This window comes from Neopelma chrysocephalum, unplaced genomic scaffold (genome assembly GCF_003984885.1).
Source record: "Neopelma chrysocephalum unplaced genomic scaffold, ASM398488v2 Primary Assembly neopelma1_42b, whole genome shotgun sequence".
Taxonomy (NCBI): domain Eukaryota; kingdom Metazoa; phylum Chordata; class Aves; order Passeriformes; family Pipridae; genus Neopelma; species Neopelma chrysocephalum.
In genome coordinates, this window is record NW_020897701.1 from 3,920,263 (window position 1) to 3,941,027 (window position 20,765).

Consider the following 20,765-nt stretch of genomic DNA (forward strand, 5'->3'; position numbering starts at 1 on the left):
TACATCCACTGCACGAATCCTCTGCTCCCTGTCAAGGCACACACCATCTCCAAAGAGACAGTGACTGAGATACTTACATGACTTAGACTAGGCTACAAAGAACAAGGCCCATGAAAATAAAAGTAAATCCTTTACGGGCACAGATCAAATTAAACAAAGGAAGAGCAGTATTATTTTACACATCTGAAGTGCTCTGACTGGGAGCACTTAGACAGATCTCTGTGGAAAGCAGCATACACAAAACAAGGCTTTTCTTACATCTCTACATCCGCAGAAGATAGGTAGCTTGGATTTGATTTCATATTATTTGTTAGCAGCTAAGTTGCCTGGTGGAAGCCAAGTGGAGTCTGGCTCTTTGAGATACTTTCTGCCAGAGCTATTACCTGTTCTAATTTACTCTGCAGCAGCATACAAAATCCTACATGTGATTCAGTGGTCTCATGATTTATCATACACCGCATTAGCCTTCAAGACTTCATAGACTAAATCAGACATAGGAAAATCATGTTCAAGATCTCCATCCTGCAGCTGTTTTGACTCTGGCTGTCCTTTCAGACACAGTTCAGGAGATTAGTCACTGAAAAATGCAGCATGCATCAGGCAGGACTGCACAGTACCAAATGAGGGTCTCGCTTGGTTTGCTGCCTCCCTGTGAGACCTTCTGGCTGAGCTCGCTCTCAGGTAACCTATTTTCTGCCTAGGTGGCAGAGAATGGATTGTTTTCCCTTCCATGCCCTACAGGGCCAGGCAAGTTTGGGGTAACAGCGCTGGGTATGGCATCTAAGGGTCAAGCATGAAGATGACCTGGTGTCATCTTTTTTGGGTTCTTTGGGTTGTCTCCTCTAGCTCAGGGTATGGTACAGTTTGTACCAAGATTCCCAACCTGACAGGAAAGGAACAAGAAGAAATCTGATCAGTGTCTTCGATCCACAAGAATCATCAGGAATTGTCAAAATGGGAGATCAAAGCAAGAAGCAGCTGCATGCCACTGCAAACCTTCCATCCTATCAAATTCTCAGAATTACTTTTGCTCTTTGCTATCTTGTTTTCAAGAAGGTTGACGAGCTCAGAAAACAGACCCACGATACCAACAATACCTGACAATTTACCTTTCCAGTCTACTTTTCCACAGGACAAAGCTCTGGCTTTGGTATTGCAGTTAAGCAGACGAAACCTGCTCAGCCCCTTGCTCTCACAGCCATAGCCCATAGTACGTATTTAACGTACTTAAAGGAGAGCATTTGATGCCAGCTTTCTGATGGGAGAAAAGGCTGAAACTCACCCAGTGCTGCAGATGCCTATGCTTAAAACTGAATGGCTGTAGCCCCCCTAGACTTTGCAAGAAGATTGTATGGCATCTCTGCATCTTCAAGGCAGCAGGACATAGTGCCTTGTCCTTCCTCTCCTCTCTACTTAGCTGAGAAAGCACCACCAGCAGCCAAGAGCTTAAGGTTCTTGTACAATACGATTCACCCTCTAGTGGATGACATGGGACCTATTTACCTCCACATAAATTTGGATAACCTCTGGCCAAGTGGGTAAATTCTGTCCAAGTCTGGATGACGTTTTGCTCTTCTAATAGTTATGTTCTTCTCCCCATTATACTCTTCAAACACATCAATAAATCCAGATGATTAAGATTACATAAAAGTCAGCACATAAATCCATGGTATAGGATCATAGTAACACATTCTAAAACAGAGGCATCTCCAACTTACAGGAGCTTGGTGTGGTGGAGGAAATTAGCAAGTACATGAAAACAGAAGGTAAATTTAACAGGTTTTATTAAATTTACATATAAATTACATTCCTGTGCATCGTGCATGATTGTATAGTCAGATACATCCCATTCTGCCTTGAGTGAAAATGTTCATTCCTCACAAATAGGTGAGAATGCACCTTAAAAGGTACAAATCTGCTAGACCACCTAAACCAGATAAGAAGTTTTGGCCTCAGGTTTCCATAATTTCCCTCAAGGATGAGATCAGCATATTTTTGCCACAAGTAAGGGATTCAGACCCGTCACATCCATCCACACCAACATTCCCAGTGGATGAGGGATGTTCTTTTAAGTGCTCTTCTTGATAGTCACCATTTATACTGCTTTGCATTACCAAGAGGACTCAGAGCATGTAAACTACAACTACATAACTTCCAGAGCAAACTGGATCAGAATTTTCCAGCTGCTACAAGGAAAAACTCCACAAGGCAGTCCAAAACATAGGCTCCCAAAACATACACCATGTAGATACCAGGTCCTCTTCATCCTCATCCTCCTGGCTGCACTGTGCTGGCACTCGGCATTAAGGCGGATCAGGTACTGTATCTCTCCGAATAGATGCTCAGAACTGGCAGCTCCTTAAGCAAATGACAATTTCGCTTTTTCAGCCTTGTGCGTACCTCTTTGGAGAATGAGATTTACTGCAGCACTTGATACAGTGCAAATGCTTAAGGTTTTCAGATATTGTACCCAGAAGAAACACAATCGGAAAGTTTGCAGATGCAACATTAATTTTTTGGACATCTACTTACCTGTTTTGGGGAACCAGTCAGAAAGTTGGTATTTTCAAGACTAAAAACCCTAAGTGAAATCCAGCAGGATGGGTAAACTGTTATGCACTTTGAAAACCCAAACCTAGAGTACTTTGAAAACTGGAAATCCATAGTATCTTGTAATGATGCTTTTCTTCATAAAGACCAAATTTCATTCATCATCCTGGTAAGATAATTGCTACTGCCAAGAAAAAAAAATTCATATATACTTGTCATACATTGATTTTGAGCTTCCTTTACAAGCAATATACTTCAAAGTCATGTTATGCTGAAGGGACTAAAATGAGATTTTTTGGGTTCAGACCTATGGAACCAGTCTGACAGTTTTTATTCCCTGTGTAGAAATTAAGCCACCAAGTTTTGTTTCTGAAGCTCACAACATTCCACGAGAAAAGTTCCCTGCAAAAAACAAAATTAAATGCCAGGTATACACAACTATAGAACATACAACAGCCGTAGACCTTCTCTGGGGATCCAAATATTCCAGTACCTCCAGTGAGTTTCTAGAAGAGTATGGATCTATGAACTGGCAAACAGTCAGCTCACAGGATGTGTAATCAAAATACTTCTGTTAACTGGATGGATTGCTGCTCTGTTTGGCAGCGTTTGCAGTGAGCTGCACAGTCAGAGGGGGTCCCTGAACTGCCATTGACTATGTCAACTGACTTGTGCTGAACTTGGACAAAACTTTGATCCTAAGACTGTAACCACTGAGGGCCTTTCCCCCATTCTTTTTAAGTAAGAGCACACCAAAAGCCTATTGTTAGCCTTTTCTTGTGTAAGACTCTTCTTTGCTTAGTGCACTGGACCAGCTCCAAGTATTGGCAGTGTGGCCAGTATCTCCTCTGCCAAGTTTTTTCTCTTCTGACCACAGAGGGAGAAGAGAGCAGTTGAGTGGCTCATTATCTAGCAATTAAGTCCACAGCACATAAAGTGTTGGAGAACCTGCAGACTCACCAAGAAAAGCATTCTCACTAGGAATAGGTGTGTTCTGCTGCTGAGTTGTAGAAAGTGTTTGAGACCTACCTGGCAGACAGAAACATGGGCTCCTGAAAACATCAAGTCAGAGAGAATATGAGGTTTGCGTGGTTGAGATCAAATGAGTTTGCTAAAGTCTGACAATGCAACACAGGCAATTCCTACTTTCCGTCAGAAGAGAGAGATCTTTACATAAGATTAGTGAGTCAGTCAGGAGTTCTACCCTGCTCTGAAGGAGATAGGCATTTCCACTGTAATACAAAACCTCTTTTTTTTTTACAGGATACAGCTGAAGATGCACATACTCAATAATAAAGACTTGAGAACAGCATTCACAAAAATAAGCAGTTTGAGACATTTTTTTTTACAATGGTCATACAAATATTGTTACAATCATCCATCCAGCACAAAAAGCAAAGGACTTTTATTCAGAAAAATACAATCTGGATAGTTAAAAATGGAAATTAATTCAGCCAAATATTCTAATATGACAACAGACTGGTATGAACATAAAGTGGTTTTTGGTCTTAAGTACAGCAGTCACTCTCATGGCAAATGTTGTCGTAGAGGCTGCTTACATGAAGCGGTGAGTGGGCATGCATACACTTGGTCAAAGAAGATGGACACGAGCTGGTGTTTTTCACAAATTAATTTTCAGGAAAACACAGCAAGGAAAAATTCTCTATTCACTTAAGTAAGAGTCCAACGTGATGTTAGGAACCAGGACTTTTCTAAGCTATCTTCCATTCTTCATTATAATACACTCCCTGGAATGATGCAGGAAAAAGCTCAAGAATTCAGAAGCACAGCAGCCTTGGAATCAAGAGCTGAATTGTAGCTTGTCTATGGATAGATAGGGCCTTGTGAGCAGACAGCAAATGGGTGGGCCACGTTTCAGTTATAAGTTGTCTTGGATGCTGGTAGATGATTGTTTGGGCTCAAACACTTCGCCTGGGTATCAGAGCTGGGGCCAAGACATTTGACCATGGAGAAAAAAGGGTCCGTATATTGTATATAGATGAAGGTAGTTGTCCCTCTGACAGACTACTTCCTGAGCAAACAACTGTCACATGCATCAAGTCTATTCCTGTCTGGCTGTAGACCAAACCAATTTCAAGTCCTAGACTACTCCAAGCTTGGATACATGACCACAAGCTAAGCCAGCAGCTCTTTAGACAGTGACCACAGAGTAGAATGTGTCAGAGGAATAGTTGTACACAGCCCACAAAACTTAACCTGCTCCAGGTTTCAGATGCCCGTTTTGGAGCGGATCCAATTTCGATAGTAAGTCACTCGTGTGTACACTCCTGGTTTATTTGGCTTTCCACATTCATCTCCCCAGCTCACTATTCCCACAAGATACCAGATTCCTCTGGAGTTCGCCTGTACCAGTGGCCCACCAGAGTCACCCTAAGGAGAAAAATGTCAACAGGCAAGAACAAAGTAAACAGTGTTCACCTCACTAATTCAAGTCTTAAATTGTTGTGTTACAACTGACAAGTATTTTTCTCTAGACCTCACCTATAATTCAAGTTTCACACAGTTTACTGGCAAGACAGAGGCTGACAGCCTATGTCTAATTCAGTCTCTCCCAGTCCACTCCCTTACATCTCTATTCTCTCATATGTGCATTATAAACCCCAAGCACTGAAGTTCAGACTTAAGCCCATGAGCCATGCAGCTCTTCATTTGCATCTGTCAAGATATTGAAACCCATAAACTTTAGACTCCCTAAAGTGTATTTTATTTCTAGAAAACATCAGTTTCCACTCCACCTAGTTTCTTTTTACTATTACCTATAAACAAACTTACCTGGCAAGCATCCACCTCCCCCTCCAAGTATCCAGCACACAACATTCCAGGTGTTATCACTCCACCATATACTCGTCTACTATTACAGATTTCAGTACTTATAATTTTCACTTCTGCTTGTCGAAGCTGATTAACACTATAGCCTAGAAGGAGAAGTGGTACAACAATTTGCAGACATAGTATGCAACATAAAACATGCAAAGATTAGGAGTAGACAGATCTTCCTGCAGCTTTTCTACCATCACAGGCAATTAAGGGAGCTACCTAGACAATGTCTCAGAAATAAGAAAGTTCCCCCATCCACCAAAATCCTTCAATTGTTCCCAAACATAACCCTTCTCTATCTTTTGTCATCACCAGATACTCTTTAGCATAATGCACAAAGGGATTTTTGTACATATTTCAGTACTAAATTCAACTGCAGGCTACAAGATACATCCTTGATGTGATTGGAAAGACAGGGCACAGGAAGGCAAGAGGCACTCACCATCATTCTCCAAAGCTCCCCAACCTGTGACAAAGCAGGAAGTGTTGTCTGGGAAAATGTGAGATGCTTCAGGAAGACACACACTGTGCACATCACTTGTGAACTCAATAGCAGATGCAAGTTCCACAACAGCCACATCATGTTCGTGATCAAGGATAACGTTACCGTATCTTTCATGAACAATAATTCTTCGGACAAGTTTTTTCTGTTTTGGAGGTCTCAGCAGAATCCCAAAGCTGGCAGTCCACCTCCGAGGATTAGTTCCTCTGTAAGATATTTGAGGTTATGTCACAGCCACACAAAACAAGATCCCCAAAGGAGCTGAGCTCTCCATTTAAGCATCAGAAAGCAATGTGATCAGGTTTGCCTAAGGAAAGAGAAGAGTCAAACTTCATTATCTTTCAGCAGATATAGACATTAGAGGGGCACAAAAGGTCAGAGCACCCAAGAGTCCTAAGGCCTTTAGAATCAGAAAGGCGCTGATGACTTACCCTCTAAAGCAGTGGGCTGCAGTCACTAGCCAGGTATTGCTGATGATTGATGCACCGCAGCGATGGGTCCCGTCGAGCTGAATACTGGCCTGCCATGGCCATTCTCCATCCCGCGCACGCTGCCCACCAATTATTCTCTCCACTCCTGTGAAGGAGAATGCCTCTCTTCGTATTCCACAGCCTGTCAAAGAAAAGACAGCTCTGCTTTAGCTGATTGAAGGCCCTCATGGCTGCACACGCACATGTAACAGGGCAGGGTGTCTGTCAAGAGATGACCTTCACCTAAAGCAGGGAAACCAAGTGTCATGGCCACAAGTGACTCAGGATAGATGCAGGGTAAACAAGGAAGTTTGATAGAAGAGTCAGTACTTTTTCATTAAGCCAGTTTCCAGACACACCAGTCTATATGTACTCCTATGGGAACTGAAGGTTGTGTATCTGAGACACTGAAAGAAAGGATTTTGTCAGGTCACCTCCAGATTAGCCTTGACAGCAGCAACAAAAAAGTAGTGTCCTCTTCCTCCAATAATTTACTTACAGCTACTGTGCCAACTGCACAATCATGTGTTACCCATCTGAAAAAAGTTAGATCCAATTCTCAGGGTCCATCTGAAGATGGAAAACTAACATACAAACTCTTTGAGACCATGCAGGGGACTGATGCAGTCCCCTGGGAGGATACTTATGCTTCTCCCTGTTTCCATAGGAGCTTTAAGACCTCAAGAGGGAGCACAGAACAAGAGAAGGACTGAGAATCTGCCGATCTCCAGGGCTGAGCCACTGCCTTGCTCTCACTGTGATCAGCTCTTCTCCCTCCCCCACCCTCTGCCCTTTTAGCTCAAATCTGACAGACATCTGCTGTCAAACGTTTCTGCATGGAGGAGGGGGTAGGAAGGAAAATGTTTTTTGAAAGATTCCAGCGATAGTCTTTGCCCAGAACAACTGTAGTGCTTGTGCAAACTTGCTAACAGCAGCTTATCTACATCCCCAACTTCCCAAAACCAACATTAAAGCAAGTGCTTCCCACCACCAAGTCAGAATGCTTTATTCTACAAACAGCACAGAGACAGCAAGACTACAAGAAAATGAGCTCAAGTCTTCCATGTCTCATGCACTCTCTCCTGCTCTAGTATATGAAATAAGTTCTTTTTTCAACTTGTTTCATAAAAACATCGTAATTTTGTAAACACAGAACCTCTAGAACCACGTCCCTGAACTTTTACTATAAAGCATTTGTACTTACAGTTGTTTAAAAGGTTATCTCCCTTTTCCTTATTCAACTCTGAAATTAAAAGCAAACACCACAGTGAGTATATCTCTCATATGCTCTGTGATCTAGCACAGATTCCCTCCCTGTACCTAGAAACACAAATTAAATGGGTTGCATTGCTGCATGGACTGAAGTATGGTAAAAGGAGTAATTTGCTGTGTTAGAGAAGTTCAGTGAAGCTTTTGTTCGTCACTGAAGGTGTAAGGCCACAGGATACATCTTTCTTGCCTTAGCTCAAGGCTAACCAAAGCAGCATATGACTGCAAGTAGGCCCAAGTTACATCTACACGTATAACATGCACAGTAACCAGCTAACACTTACAGACATCTTTTGAGCTTTAGTGTGTCAAGGTGGTCAAAACAGTCTTCATAAATCCTCAGTGCTGAGATTGACTGGAGCTAAACTGCAATATTTTGAATTTCTTTCCTACAAAAACCCCTCTGCCAGATTCAGATGGTAAACAGCGACAGATTCATGGGAGAGGATTACTGCCCAGGGAACCTCATGTTTTGTTACAAACACAGCAATCTGTCAAATAAGCAAAAGGAAATGGCAGAGGGTGGAGAAGGGAACCATCTCATCCTTGCATTTTTTAATAGCTTGAGGACTCTGCATTTCAGTGCCTGGTGATACAGGTTCTTGTTTAATTCGATGTGTGCCTTAAAGTAGTTTGTGAACCCCTGGTCACAAAGTTGTTTTTTTGATGAATTGAGGGGGTCTGTCTCATTCAGCACAACTAGGTCATACAGATAAAGCCTGTAACGGACAGAGGAGAGCTCATACTCATAAATCAGTGCCTGTGTGTTTTAGTGTTTTGCATGCTACTTCTTCCAAGTTCCCAGGCTGTCAGCTTAACGTACAGTTTTGAAAAGGCAAAAAAAACCCCCAAGAATAGCCCATATTTGCATGCCAAAGTGAAACTGATTACACTATGAACAGCAAAGTATGAGGAACCAATTCCTGGCTGAAAACACAAACCTAAGGCACTTGCCTGTGAGTCTAATGGTAGACTGGTCAACATCCAAGTCCATTGAGGTTGTTTTCAGCCTTCTGCGTAACACACGGTTGATGTGACCCCAGGTCGTTGCTTCACTGTCAGCAGAGGCAAATTTAAATACCAGAACAACAGATGCAAGCACTCCACCAGGATCTGGGCTACAAACCAACACAAACAGAGTGGTGTTGTCCTCTTTGCCCACTAATGCTCCTGGGTCTGCTTTGCACTGTCTGCCTGTTTATACGAGAAACGTCTGGTTTGCACAGACATCTAGAACAAATAGCGTAGCTGTGCACAAGTAAAGGAAGATGATGACATGTCAGCAGACAGCAAAAGGTTCTCACTATGACAATGATCAGAGGGAATTTTCTGGAAGCTTTTATAAGCAGTAGAGCTGAGAAGCAGAGAAGGGATTGCTCCCTTTGGCCTCTACACAGATCCTAGTCACTAGGACACAAATGGCAGTGGTAACAACACAGCAACTTAAAACCCTTCAACAGATACCCAACATGCCATTCCCAACAGCCATTCAAAAGATCCAGTCTAGAGCCACAGAAGTTAAAAAGGTCTTTTGGCATTTCTTTCCATTTAAGTCACTTGTCCATTTATTGGCCAGTTTGATCCATTGTATTTAGATACAACATGCTCAATAGTTTGAGATCACTTACTGTCATTATAAAATGTTGAGCCCAATATTTTAAAGCAACAGTCTCAAGGAAAACCAACCAAAGCCTTGAGGAAAAGTCAGCAGAGATGCAGCTAAGCTGCACCAGTGCCTAGTTGCACAAGGTATCTGTAGTGAAAATAAGAGTGGAAGAGATACACTGCTCGATCAACTTAAAAGTTGAAAAGAGGTCACTTGAAGTCTGGCTCCCAAGTTCTGCAATTTCAGTCGATGTACACTATGGGAGGCTTTTGGAAGAAACCAGCACCAGAAAACAATGTAGAACAGTTTAAGCAAACTACTCATTCCATCTAGAGACAGGTAAAGGCAAGAAAGACCAGAAGTGCTGTGAAGAAGGACATTTTTGGAAAGTTTGGCATTCTTTACTGTGTAGGAAAAAATATTCCACAGCAGATTTGAGCCTTACAGAAATACAACTCCAAAATAAGGTAGCGTGGAGGAGAGGGAAGCAATGGCTCTTACCACTGAGAGTGATGCATAATTACAGCAGAGGAAAGACTTAAAACCTCTCACCGAGGACCTTTATACCTGTATGTCCCACTTACCTCCTTCCATCTACTGTATCTACGCCTATGTTCCCTTGTCTATATTTATGTATCTCACAGTGGACTCATTTTTTCCTTCAGACCTTTTCAGAGAGGGAGTAGAATAGTACTCTCCTACTGTACACCATGCAGAGTGGTAAACACCAGCCCAAGCTTCCAGGGGAAGCAATAAGTGTGATAAAGAGCTTACTCAGCATCTCTCGAGCTGTTAATTAGTAGTGAAGACAAAGATCATCCAATAATCCAGTTACTGCATCACAGTCACAAGCAACTAGTGTTCAGGGAATCAACCTGCAGAAGTATAAGGCCAAATTTCTCTTCCTTGGTGACCTCTGAAGGTAACCGAGCCCTCAGTGTTGTGAGCACTGCAGGAGAGTGACAACCAGACAAGGCTTAGTCATCCTGCCAGTATAACCCAAGCATAAACAATCAGGAATGCTCCATATGGTCAAGTAGTAGGAAGAAAATATATTTAACACATCCCTGCTTATTCCAGGCCACCGCATTACTTACCTTAGACTGACAACGTGGGACCTGATGTACCTTTTACTTAGAAAGGAGTCCTTGAATACTTCAGACATCTGTTAAAAGAAAAGGGTGTGCTAAAATACACCTGTAATAAGTACATGCTTTCATGATATAAGTCTCATGAGCCTCTGAAGCACAAGAAAATGCTTTCAGATCTCCATCTCTACACCAAAGCTACCATTAAATTTCCATCAGAGGATGCAGATCCAAAATAAACAGCTGAGATGACAAATTTCACTGTCCGTTCTGCTCTGTGGTTGCCTGTTTCACCACAGGACTGCTGGAAGAGACAGCACCTGTGCTTACCATCTGCTTGCACACAGTCGGCAACACATCTTTAACCCACTACAGCAAGGTTTAGACAGGTAAGGCCAGACATTTAAGGATGAGGTAAAATCACCTCTGACTATTTCCAATCACACAATTGCAAAACTCCTCACCATAGCCCAGGCATGAACAGAAAAACATCTTAGTTTACCATGGTTTCAATCTCTTCACTTAGGTTCCTGAACTCATCTGTGGTTTGCCTTTCGTACTGAGGGTCGTAGTTGACATTGGTGATTAGGAAAGACAGGTTGTAATATCTGTCTTGATCTATAGAGGAGAAAAAAAAAAAGGCAGCTGATCTCCTTTGGTACAATTCAAAGACAAACAGTACCTCATAGAATACGGCACAAGCAAGGGTTTCAGGCTCTGGTTGTGATCCTATCAGCTGTGGAATTACAGCTTTAGTAGCACTTTGGGAAAAGGGGGGTCTGGACCATGCTGATGCTCCATGAACCAGCTAGGGGCTCATTTCTTCTTTGAGGACCATCTGAAGTAGCTGTAAATTACACCCACTACAACATTTCTCTGGGGTCCTTCTTTTTGGCCTGAGGTGAGCACAGCATGAGACAAATCAGCCCACATATGTCCCTTCTGACTCAGTAGACACACACTCCTCCCTGGCTGCACTCTGGCATGTCCCTGCCCCTCTGAAAGGCAGGTGACACAGAGCTATTTGCATCCATTCAGCAGTTGGGTTATGTTTAAAATCTGGTTCTCCAGTGAATGGCAGAATGACCCCATAATATAGGGTAGCTCTGCCACTGCTTCTTCTAGTGTCCTAATGCAAGCCACGACCTCGTTGACTCCTGGTGAGCTGACAACATGATTAGTTCCATTCCAGCAGGAAGGCATTTCAAAACCATTCACACTTGTATCTCAGAGACTGGGAATGGAATGACTTGGCTTCATTCATGAGCCAAGTGGCTGGGAATGGAATGACTTGGCTTCAAGTCATGAGCCAAGATGGTTGAACTTGGTAATCGTAAAGTTCTTTTCTAACCTTAACAATTCTGTGATCTGCTACTGAAACTGAGCCCTTGGCAACCAGGACTGACTCCTGGGCTCCAAAAAGCCCAGGAGCTCTGCCCTCTCTGTTTCTGTAATATTCTCATCTGGAGGTGCCAGGTTAAGTTTCTGCAAAAACCCTGTTCAATACCAAGCTTACTATGCATAGCCTGAGTACTAGACAAACCTCTGGCTTATACAGAAGACTGCTATCCTTTGGTTCATCATGGATAGCAGTGGAGGCACCAGCGCAAAACAAGAAAAAAATAGATGGTTAAAACTGAAATCCCTGATTCAAGTAAAGAGTACTTCAAGTATTCTTGCAGGTTTTCAAATCAATTCAGATCTTGAATAGGGTTTAGAGAGTTTTCTCATGGGGTTTCTATACTAGGGGTGAATCGCGTACCTAAATGATTAGACAAGACAACAATAGCAGGTGAAACACAAGAGATTCCTGAAGACTTGTGACAACAAAAGAGTGGTGCACTTACCATTACACAAAAAAAATGTAATCAAGCCAATGATGAGGGCTAAGCCTACTATCACCGACACAACAATGATTGCTATCTTCCATGGCTCTATACGCCTCGTTGCTCTGTCCATTTGGATCACTATCTGTATTGAAGAAAACAACATGGAGAAATTCAGCTCTAGTACAAAACCAATAGTACATCCTGAGTACACAGCTTAGCTCAGCTGGAAAACCTCACAAAATGAGGTAGGTAGAGAAGGACCCTGGATCGCCTGTTTAAACTGGGTCCCTCTACAGCAGGTTGCTCCAGTTCTTGTCCAGTCAAGGTTTTAATATCTCCAAGGATAAAGATATCCCAGTCTCTCAGGATGCCTGGTCCAGTCTCTGCCCACACTCGTGGCAAAAGCTTTTTCTTTATATTTAGTGAGAATTTCCTGTGTTCTAACTTTCCTCAGTTGCCTCACATACACCCTGAGAAAGAGTTTTGCAGGTATTGCTTGTAGAGACAATTTCCCATCAAGAAATATTATACAGATTTCAAGTGTAGCGGACTGCCCACCCAGGTACTCAAACTGAACATAAATGTAATAATTCATGACTGATGAAATATGTTCTGCACCAAGGATACTCTAGGCTACTGGACATGCCATATAACATACAGCTTTGGTTATTTTTAGTTGGTATGAGTAGTAATATTCACTGATTCCCTACAGGGTTTGGGGTTTATTGCACCGAAGCCACACATACATTGTAAGAGACCACATACTGTTTCCTGCCAGACAGTCTGTGAGAGAAAAAGCTACTTATGTAAATGTGACATGGCAACAAGACCCAGAGTTAGGGACTTGCTGAAAGCCAATAACAGATCTGTAAAGGAGTTGAGAACTTGACTCACACATGGACAAAGGCACATAAGCCATTCTCCTACATTTATGTCCTCCAGTGCAGCATTAAGCAAGAGAACAGTAGGAAAACTGCATTTTTGCACATGTCCTCAGTAACTTTGTGGAAGGATGATGCAAAACTCTAAGCACAATTATTTAAGACCCCCAGTAATTCCACAGCACACTATGTAGTAATTGTCATGTCACACACTGAGTCTCCACGTCATGGTCTGCATTAGCACAAGGTAACAGAAAAACATGTGAGATAATCTCTCAGACATGCCTGGAGTGACAAATGGCAGCAGCCAGCCCTGGGAGGAGGTCTGAGCTGGCTAGTCACCACGATGTTTTAAATCCATTGATCCATGGTTGTATTTCTGTGGACCAGACATACTAAATGCTGTTTTCCCCTTTTCAGGCCCATGGCACAGCCATTTCTGAGCAACATCTGAGAAGCTGGGGGCAAGAAGAGACAGAAAGGCAGGCAGAGAAAATAAGTCTTGCAGGTTTTCTGACTACAGGGTGTCAAAGAAAAAGTCACAGTAAAAAGAGAGCAGGATACCAGAAGAGGTTCTGTCTTAGGAAATGATCTGAGGGGGCAGATGAGGAGTGAAGGCAGGGGTATGGTGCACAAATCCCAAAGAGCAAAAGACAGTGAAGCGGTGGGAGAGCAGAATGATGTTATACACTCTGCTCTTATGGCAAGAAAGCCAAGTAAAGCCACAAGCAAGAGATGGCAAGTAAAGCAAACAAAAACAAAACCCAAAACTGACAATGGCAACAAAAAAAACCAACAGCAAAACAGAGAGCACTACAGAGGAAGAAGCTGAGAGGTCTGCAGTCAGGATATGCTCAGCAAGTGACAGGGGAGTTGAAAACAACTAAAAGTTTAATCTCCTCACATAAAACCTTGGTTTTGGCTAGTCAGAGTGCTGTCAGGTATCTCAGTCCAGTCCATTACTTAAGAAGGGAAGCAGGCTAATTTTTACCTGCTGAAAGAGGTGGCATACTGGGAAGAAAGAGTTAAACAGGATAGCTTCAGCCAGCATCACAACTGCAGGTAGACACAACCAGCAGCTTAGTGTTACAAAAATACACAGGACAGGTGACCAGGAACAAGTCTTCTGCTTCAGAGTCACATACTACGGAGAAGCCCAGTATCTATGCTTCTGTTGTTCCTACTTTACAGGGCAAAGTTCTATTCTGGCAATGCACAGCCCAAGTTTTCTCCCCAGTAGAGTAGCTCAGTTCCGTGATGGCAAGGCTCTGCAAAATAGACTGTAGGGCAGTTGATAGGAGCCTGAAATCCCAGGCTGGCCAAAGTTACTTTCTTTGCAAACTCCAAGTTGCAATAAAAGCACATAAATAACACACATTGGAACTCAACTGCTTCCAATGAGGCCTTGACTTCTCGACATCTAGACCTTCACTGTATAAACTATCCATTAACCTTGAGGGTTTAACTGATGGAGAGATTCAGATAAAAACCCAAGACCAGTGGGACTGTTCTGCTTGTTTCTTTAATACACTGCAGCCTCCCATGAAGTACTCCCACACTCATCTCACAGCTCATAGTCTTTCACAGTCCCAGTTTATGGAATTGCAGCATACCTCATGGGCAGTGAATTACTACCCTCAAGGGCAAGCCTCTTGGCTCATCAGAATAGCCCACTTCAGCAACATGCCTGTGCCCCTCCTTAGCTAGCCACCTCCCAGGCTTGAAAGATGCTGCTTTAGCATCTTATTTTGCTCTCCTCACTGGAGAGTTTTTGCTTCCAGCCTGAGCCCCTACCATCCATCTCAATCAGACTGGTTCCCCGTGTTGCAACTGTCCTCACCCCAGTGTGCTTCCACCAGAATGGCAATTGGAGCACCATTCCTTCATTGCTCTTGGCACAGAGAAAGCACAGCACAGTCCTGGTAGCATGTGGCTGACCCTGCAGATATTGAGGCAACAGTACTCTGGTATTATAACTGCCGTGTTTCTTGAAATGTATACAGATTTCATCAAGACATGGCTTTATGCCTCAGCTACAAAAGCTTAAGATTCAGAAAACCAAGCATCTCACTACCTGTGGGACTCACGCTCTCACAGGCAGCACTGTCCTTCCAACAGTCTGTCTCTATTTCCTTTTTGTGCAAATACAAGCTACAGCAACAAACACTGGCTGCACAGACCTGCTTCTCCTCCAACATTTCGGAACTGCTTGTTCTCTACAGGTCATATAGACTTGCAAGGGGAAACAGATACCTCAGGAACTGCTGTAATGCCAGGGGAAACAAAAACATGGAAGATGAGGAATAAAAGCCTACTCCACTTCTGATACTGATTTCACTTGGAATTTTTTTCAGAAAACAGTTTAAAGGAAGCACTTCCATATATTTCTGCTTTCATATCACAGAATCACAGAATGGTTTAGGCTGGAAGGGACCCTAAAGATCATCCAGTTCCAACCCCCCTACCATGGACGTGGACACCTTCCACTAGACCTGGTTGCTCAAAGTCCCATCCAACCTGGCTTTGAACACTTCCAGGGATGGGGCATCCACAGATTCTCTGGGCAGCATGTTCCAGTGTCTCACCACTTTCAAAGTGAAGAATTTCCTCCTAATGTCTAATGTAAATCCCTCTGTCAGTTTAAAGTCATTCCCCCCTATCTTATCCCTACATGCTCTTGTAAAAAGTCCCTCCAACTTTCCTGTGGCCTCTTTTAGGTACTGGAAGGTGCTATAAGGTCTCCCCAGAGCCTTCTCATCTCCAGACTGAACAACCCCAACTCTCTCAGCCTGTCTTCCTAGGAGAGGTGTTCCAGACATCTGGTCATCTTCATGGCCCTCCTCTGGACTCAGTCCAACAAATCTATGTCCCTCTTATGCTGGGGACCCCATAACTGGATGCAGTACTCCAAGTACTCTGCAAGAGCAGAGTAGAGGGGCAGAATCACCTTCCTGGACCCGTTGGCTACACTTCTTTTGATCAGTCCGGGACATGGTTGGCTTTCTGGGCTACAAGTGTACCTTGCCTGCTCATGTTGAACTTCTCATCAACCAACACCCCCATGGTGTCAACCAACATCCCCATATAGGTAAATAATATGTATATAGGGTATATATTAGTATATAGGATATATAAGTTAAAGTGGAAATATCTTTTCAAAAAAAAAGGTTTCCTCCCTTCAGCAGGATGTTTTCAACTTCCATCTTGCTAAGATAAGTAACAGAACAGGAAAAAGGATTTCTTTTGCAATGGAAGGACCAAATCTCACCAACTCCCACAGTGTACAATTGCCAGTATCCTTCAATTGTACTGTCTGTGTGCAGAATCCAGCTCAGCAGCCCCCATATTTTGGGGGTTTTTTGTCTATTTTATCTCACAACTAGGTTGGCCTAGCTCTGCTGAGACAGAGGCTAGGATGGTTAGTGAAAGCCAGTTCTTGTTCAGGTTATGACCAGTCAATGCATTCATTATTCATACACATTACACCTCCAACTAGCTCTTTGCTCGCGTAGACTTCTTGCTATTGTGCCACAGAGGGCAAGCTTGTCATGCTCTACCAGAATAACTACCTGACAGGGATTCCTGTGCTTGGGACATCCAGCTCCATAGTTAAATAGTTTAGTGGCAGGTGGGACTCCCTGTTTAGGAATCAGACATGGTTTCTCTGCACTCTAGTAACCAAGCAAATTCTGCTCCATCAACACTTGCTGGCCAGAGAAGCACTGATCCTCTGCAGTGCTGATGAAAGCAGAAGCAGAAATTATTTCATCACCTTCAGCACGGATGCATGATTTCTTTCTTCTTGTGGCAAAGAGGCAGTGCTTAATAGACAGGCATTTTCCTCAGAAGGCCCCCCAATACCACAACTGTCTGTGTAAATGCCTTCCAGAATCAGCCCCACTTGTCGTGCTTCCTTATATCACAGGTTTCGACTTTTTTTATTGCCCAAACTCCAGTAAGCTGCAAACTAACTCTTAGTGGGGCGGACAAGGGAATTCAGGTAACACCAATCCATTCACCCTCTAGCATACCTTAGCAAGAGATCAGCATCCAAATTCCACTGGGACACCTGGAAAGCCAAATCCTCTCTGCTCTGAAAACCACCTCCTCACAGCTATATCTGGCAGCTCTAAGTCTGCAGTGGATTCTTGAGAAGTTTCAAACCCACGATCTTTTATTTCAGTATGAAACTGCTTATCTTGGCAATATTATCGGCGAAAAAGCCCTGTTTTCATTGTAAACTTATGCCATTCCCAAAGGGCCCAAGACAATCCATGGAGACAGCAGCACCTTTCTATTTTATATCACAGTTAATTTGGGTCCGGAAAAGTGAACTATTAAGCCTCCTAGTTTACACACCTTGGCTCTGAGCCAAACATTGTGGTTTGATCATCAAAAAGTTATTCTATACTGAAAAAAAAAAATCCAAAAGAATTATTATGAAAATAGCTATGTTTTTATATAATTAAGTATTTAAAATACACTAAAGTTTTGTTTAGATAGAGATATATTAAATCAAACCTCAATACAGGATACTCTAGTAAGTGAAATACAGCAAGAAATAAAGCTACATTAGTAGATATAGGCACATTAGGAAGAAGAGTTGCACTGAAATTTGACAGAGCTGAAATTGTCTGGTCTTCCTTCTGAAACCAACTATAAAACACATAGGATTTCAAGTTGGATTCCTGATCAGCACCAAATGAATTCTTTACCTTTGAATTTGGAACATTTACCCAAAAGCAAAAGACAAGCACAGTACACAGGTGACAAACTATTTTTCCTCTCTCATCATGCACCAAACTCCCTAAAAGGTTACTATATTCCTTCACAATACAATTAATGAGTGTTCAGCTCCCACCTCTGCCTGACAGGATTTGATTCACTATATTGAGCTTATCCATCTCTTCTGGTTGAGTTATTGTGAGTTATCAAAAGCCTCAGCAAAAGATACCAGCAAACTGATCAGAAAATGTCTGCTCAGACAAGAAAAGGAAGTATAACTTTATCATGTGTCCCTAGTCACTGAGCTGCTGGATAAGCAGGGAACAGCTACCCTGTTCTGTTTTACAGATCTGCCCTCGACATTTTTTTACTTCTTAAGATAAGTCCTCATAGCACTCCAAACTAGATTTGCCTTTAGATTAATGTTTTCTGGTACCAGGTGTTTACTGAAGTGTATTGCCACACTCTGCATAGACGAAAACATGTAACCTCTTCTATGTGATCTGCTGTTGCCTTCCTATAATGAATTTATTATTTTATGTTTTATTATTATACACCTGCTAACTGATAATCCAATACTCTCAGAAGAGCCAGTGGCAGAGGTTGGGTGGATCTGCTGAGGAGGATCTCTCCACATTTATGGTCATGTCTGTTTTTTCCAGTCAATGTTGGATTCAGGTACACGTCTACAATCACTCTTACTAGACACTCTTCATAGGACAACTTAACAGATTAATCTGCTGGCCTGGTGGGTGAGATTGGAAAATCCGAACTAGGTCCCTGAAGCTATCTGCCTTGGCAGGGTGGTTGGTAATGGCAGCAACCGAAATGCATCTGGCTTAGTGCAGGAGCCCTGTAGCAAAAGCACAGGGCCACAAAGCAAGATATGCTGACTTCACTCCCACCTTTACCACAAGCAATCACACCAACCTAACACAGCTCCTATGCTCTTTTGTGGCATACTCAGGACACACACACTTAAAAGAATGGAACAACCTCTACTACTTTGAGAACTGAAACAGAGGAAGCTAGTGCCTGCCTAAGTGAGACCCTTGTTTGGATGAGGTCAGTTACCTACCAGTCTCAATTACTCAATGTTTAATTTCTCCTAAAACAATTCTGATACAATGGAAGACTTCCAGACATTGAAGGGATCTGCTGAGAGAAACGAAATGTGTGTTCTTCTATGCGTCACACTGAATCAGCTTGATCTCCCCACACCCTTGAACATCCCACAAAAACAGTAGGTGCTGCATGCCACCCCTCTGCAGTCAGATAAAGCATCAGTAATGTATTTGCCACTTACTAATTGAGCTCCTCCCCTTAACCCTCCAATTTTACCAAGGTCTTGCTGCTTCCCAAGAGCACATTTCAGCTGGGTAAAGACAACAGCTCCAACTGTTCTTGTTACTTGCATGAAGATTCAAGGGCAGCATTTCGATCTCTGGGATGTCTTACCAGCAACCATATCCATGAAGGAAAAATGGTGCTTATACAGGCTTCCCTGATTATTAGATCACCTGTGCAATCAGCACAAAAGGTTTGTTGTTCCTTATTCTCTCATCCATTTTGCATACAACTCTTTGGAAGCTAAGAGCTCTTTAATTGTTGGAATAGAGCTAGGCTCCCATACCACTTCAACAGCCTGTGGGACATAACTGTAATGCCAACAACTGAAATATCCTTGATCAATAATGTGTCTTTCTATAGTTGACTCCCACAGCCAACATCTTGAAAAAGACTCTCATACTCTGAAATCAGCTTTAATAGAAGTAGGAGGGCTACTCACTGCATAAGGACTTTACAATCTGCATCAACATGTCAGAGGCTATATCAGTGTAAAGAAAATATTAACTACAAGCTACTGATTACAGTTGGTTTAGGATAGGGTTCTGTAACTTCTACATCGTCTTTACCACTCCGATTTCCACTTCCAGCTGTGTTGGTCATCGTAAAGTGTCTTGTTCTGTTAGTTTGACAGTCACAGATTATGGCAGTAGATCTCTGCTTTTCAGCCTTCAAAAATAGCTCTGCCTGCCTCCCTTTGTCCTTCTTTGAATGGTTGAAATCTACTCCAAAAATGAGGCAACACACTAGCAGTTGTAGTCTTTGTAGGTTTTCAGTCTGATTTTCATTCCAAGACAGGGTGGGAGAAAAGGTCAGGTGCCAGATTTGGTGTGTTTCCAAGCTGATTCTGCACAGATTAACACTTCACTGGCTGCACACTAAGTCCATGAAAATAAACAAGAGCACAAGAAGCTACTATTACCAACTGTACTCTGCTCATCCTCTAGTTCAGCAGTTGAGACTGCAACACATTCTAACTGCAACAGCACAGACAGTAGATCAGAGTCAGGGTACAGTAAGATGGCTCTCGCCTGCTCTCCACATAGGCCACCTCAGTTTGTCACATCATGCTGCAGAGGAGCTGCAGAATTCTCAGAAAACAAATGCATTTTAGTTGAGGAGAAAGGCTGAAATATCAGAAGGATATTTGCATGAAAGGCAAATCAAATCAAGAGCAAGCTCAGAACTGGTGCCACTCTCCCCACGCTCTCAGTCAAAGCTCAAACTGCCCTATAAATCTACACATGATATAGCCATGCTGTCCAAACTACCAAGGAGCAAGACAGAAGCCTGTGGCACTCACCTCTGGGTACCACTGAGAGGCTGGCAAGAAGTTCTTCTGTCCGGGAGATGCACTGTCCTAAACGCCACAACACACTGTGCAGCATCTCAGCATAGACTTGAGGCTTTATCTCCTGAATTAAGAAAGAAAGGAGTCATAGGCAAGTCAGAACAAACAAGTCCAGCAAGTCTCAGTGACAGAGGCTTACCCAGTAGCATGATTCCTCCCCTAAAACAATAACAATACACTTCTTTCATCACACCCTTCATCCAGGAATCCCGAAGCCTTCTCAGAGTATTAGCTACACCCTGCAACACCCCAAATCAGAAGAGCCATGAAAATTTTGCAAGGACGCGGAGTGTATTTCCTTCTTTGGTA

General features: G+C 42.8%; 1 protein-coding gene across 1 annotated transcript; it reads right to left on the bottom strand.

The window, feature by feature from the left end:
* Positions 1-4,779: 4,779 nt before the first annotated feature.
* On the bottom strand, positions 4,780-20,501 carry LOC113964663 (transmembrane protease serine 11D-like). Its single transcript, XM_027677169.1, is given in 10 exon segments — positions 4,780-4,941; positions 5,344-5,486; positions 5,831-6,096; positions 6,322-6,502; positions 7,565-7,603; positions 8,584-8,747; positions 10,333-10,400; positions 10,826-10,941; positions 12,171-12,294; positions 20,409-20,501. Coding segments are annotated over 10 exon segments (1,356 nt in total).
* Positions 20,502-20,765: the final 264 nt, after the last annotated feature.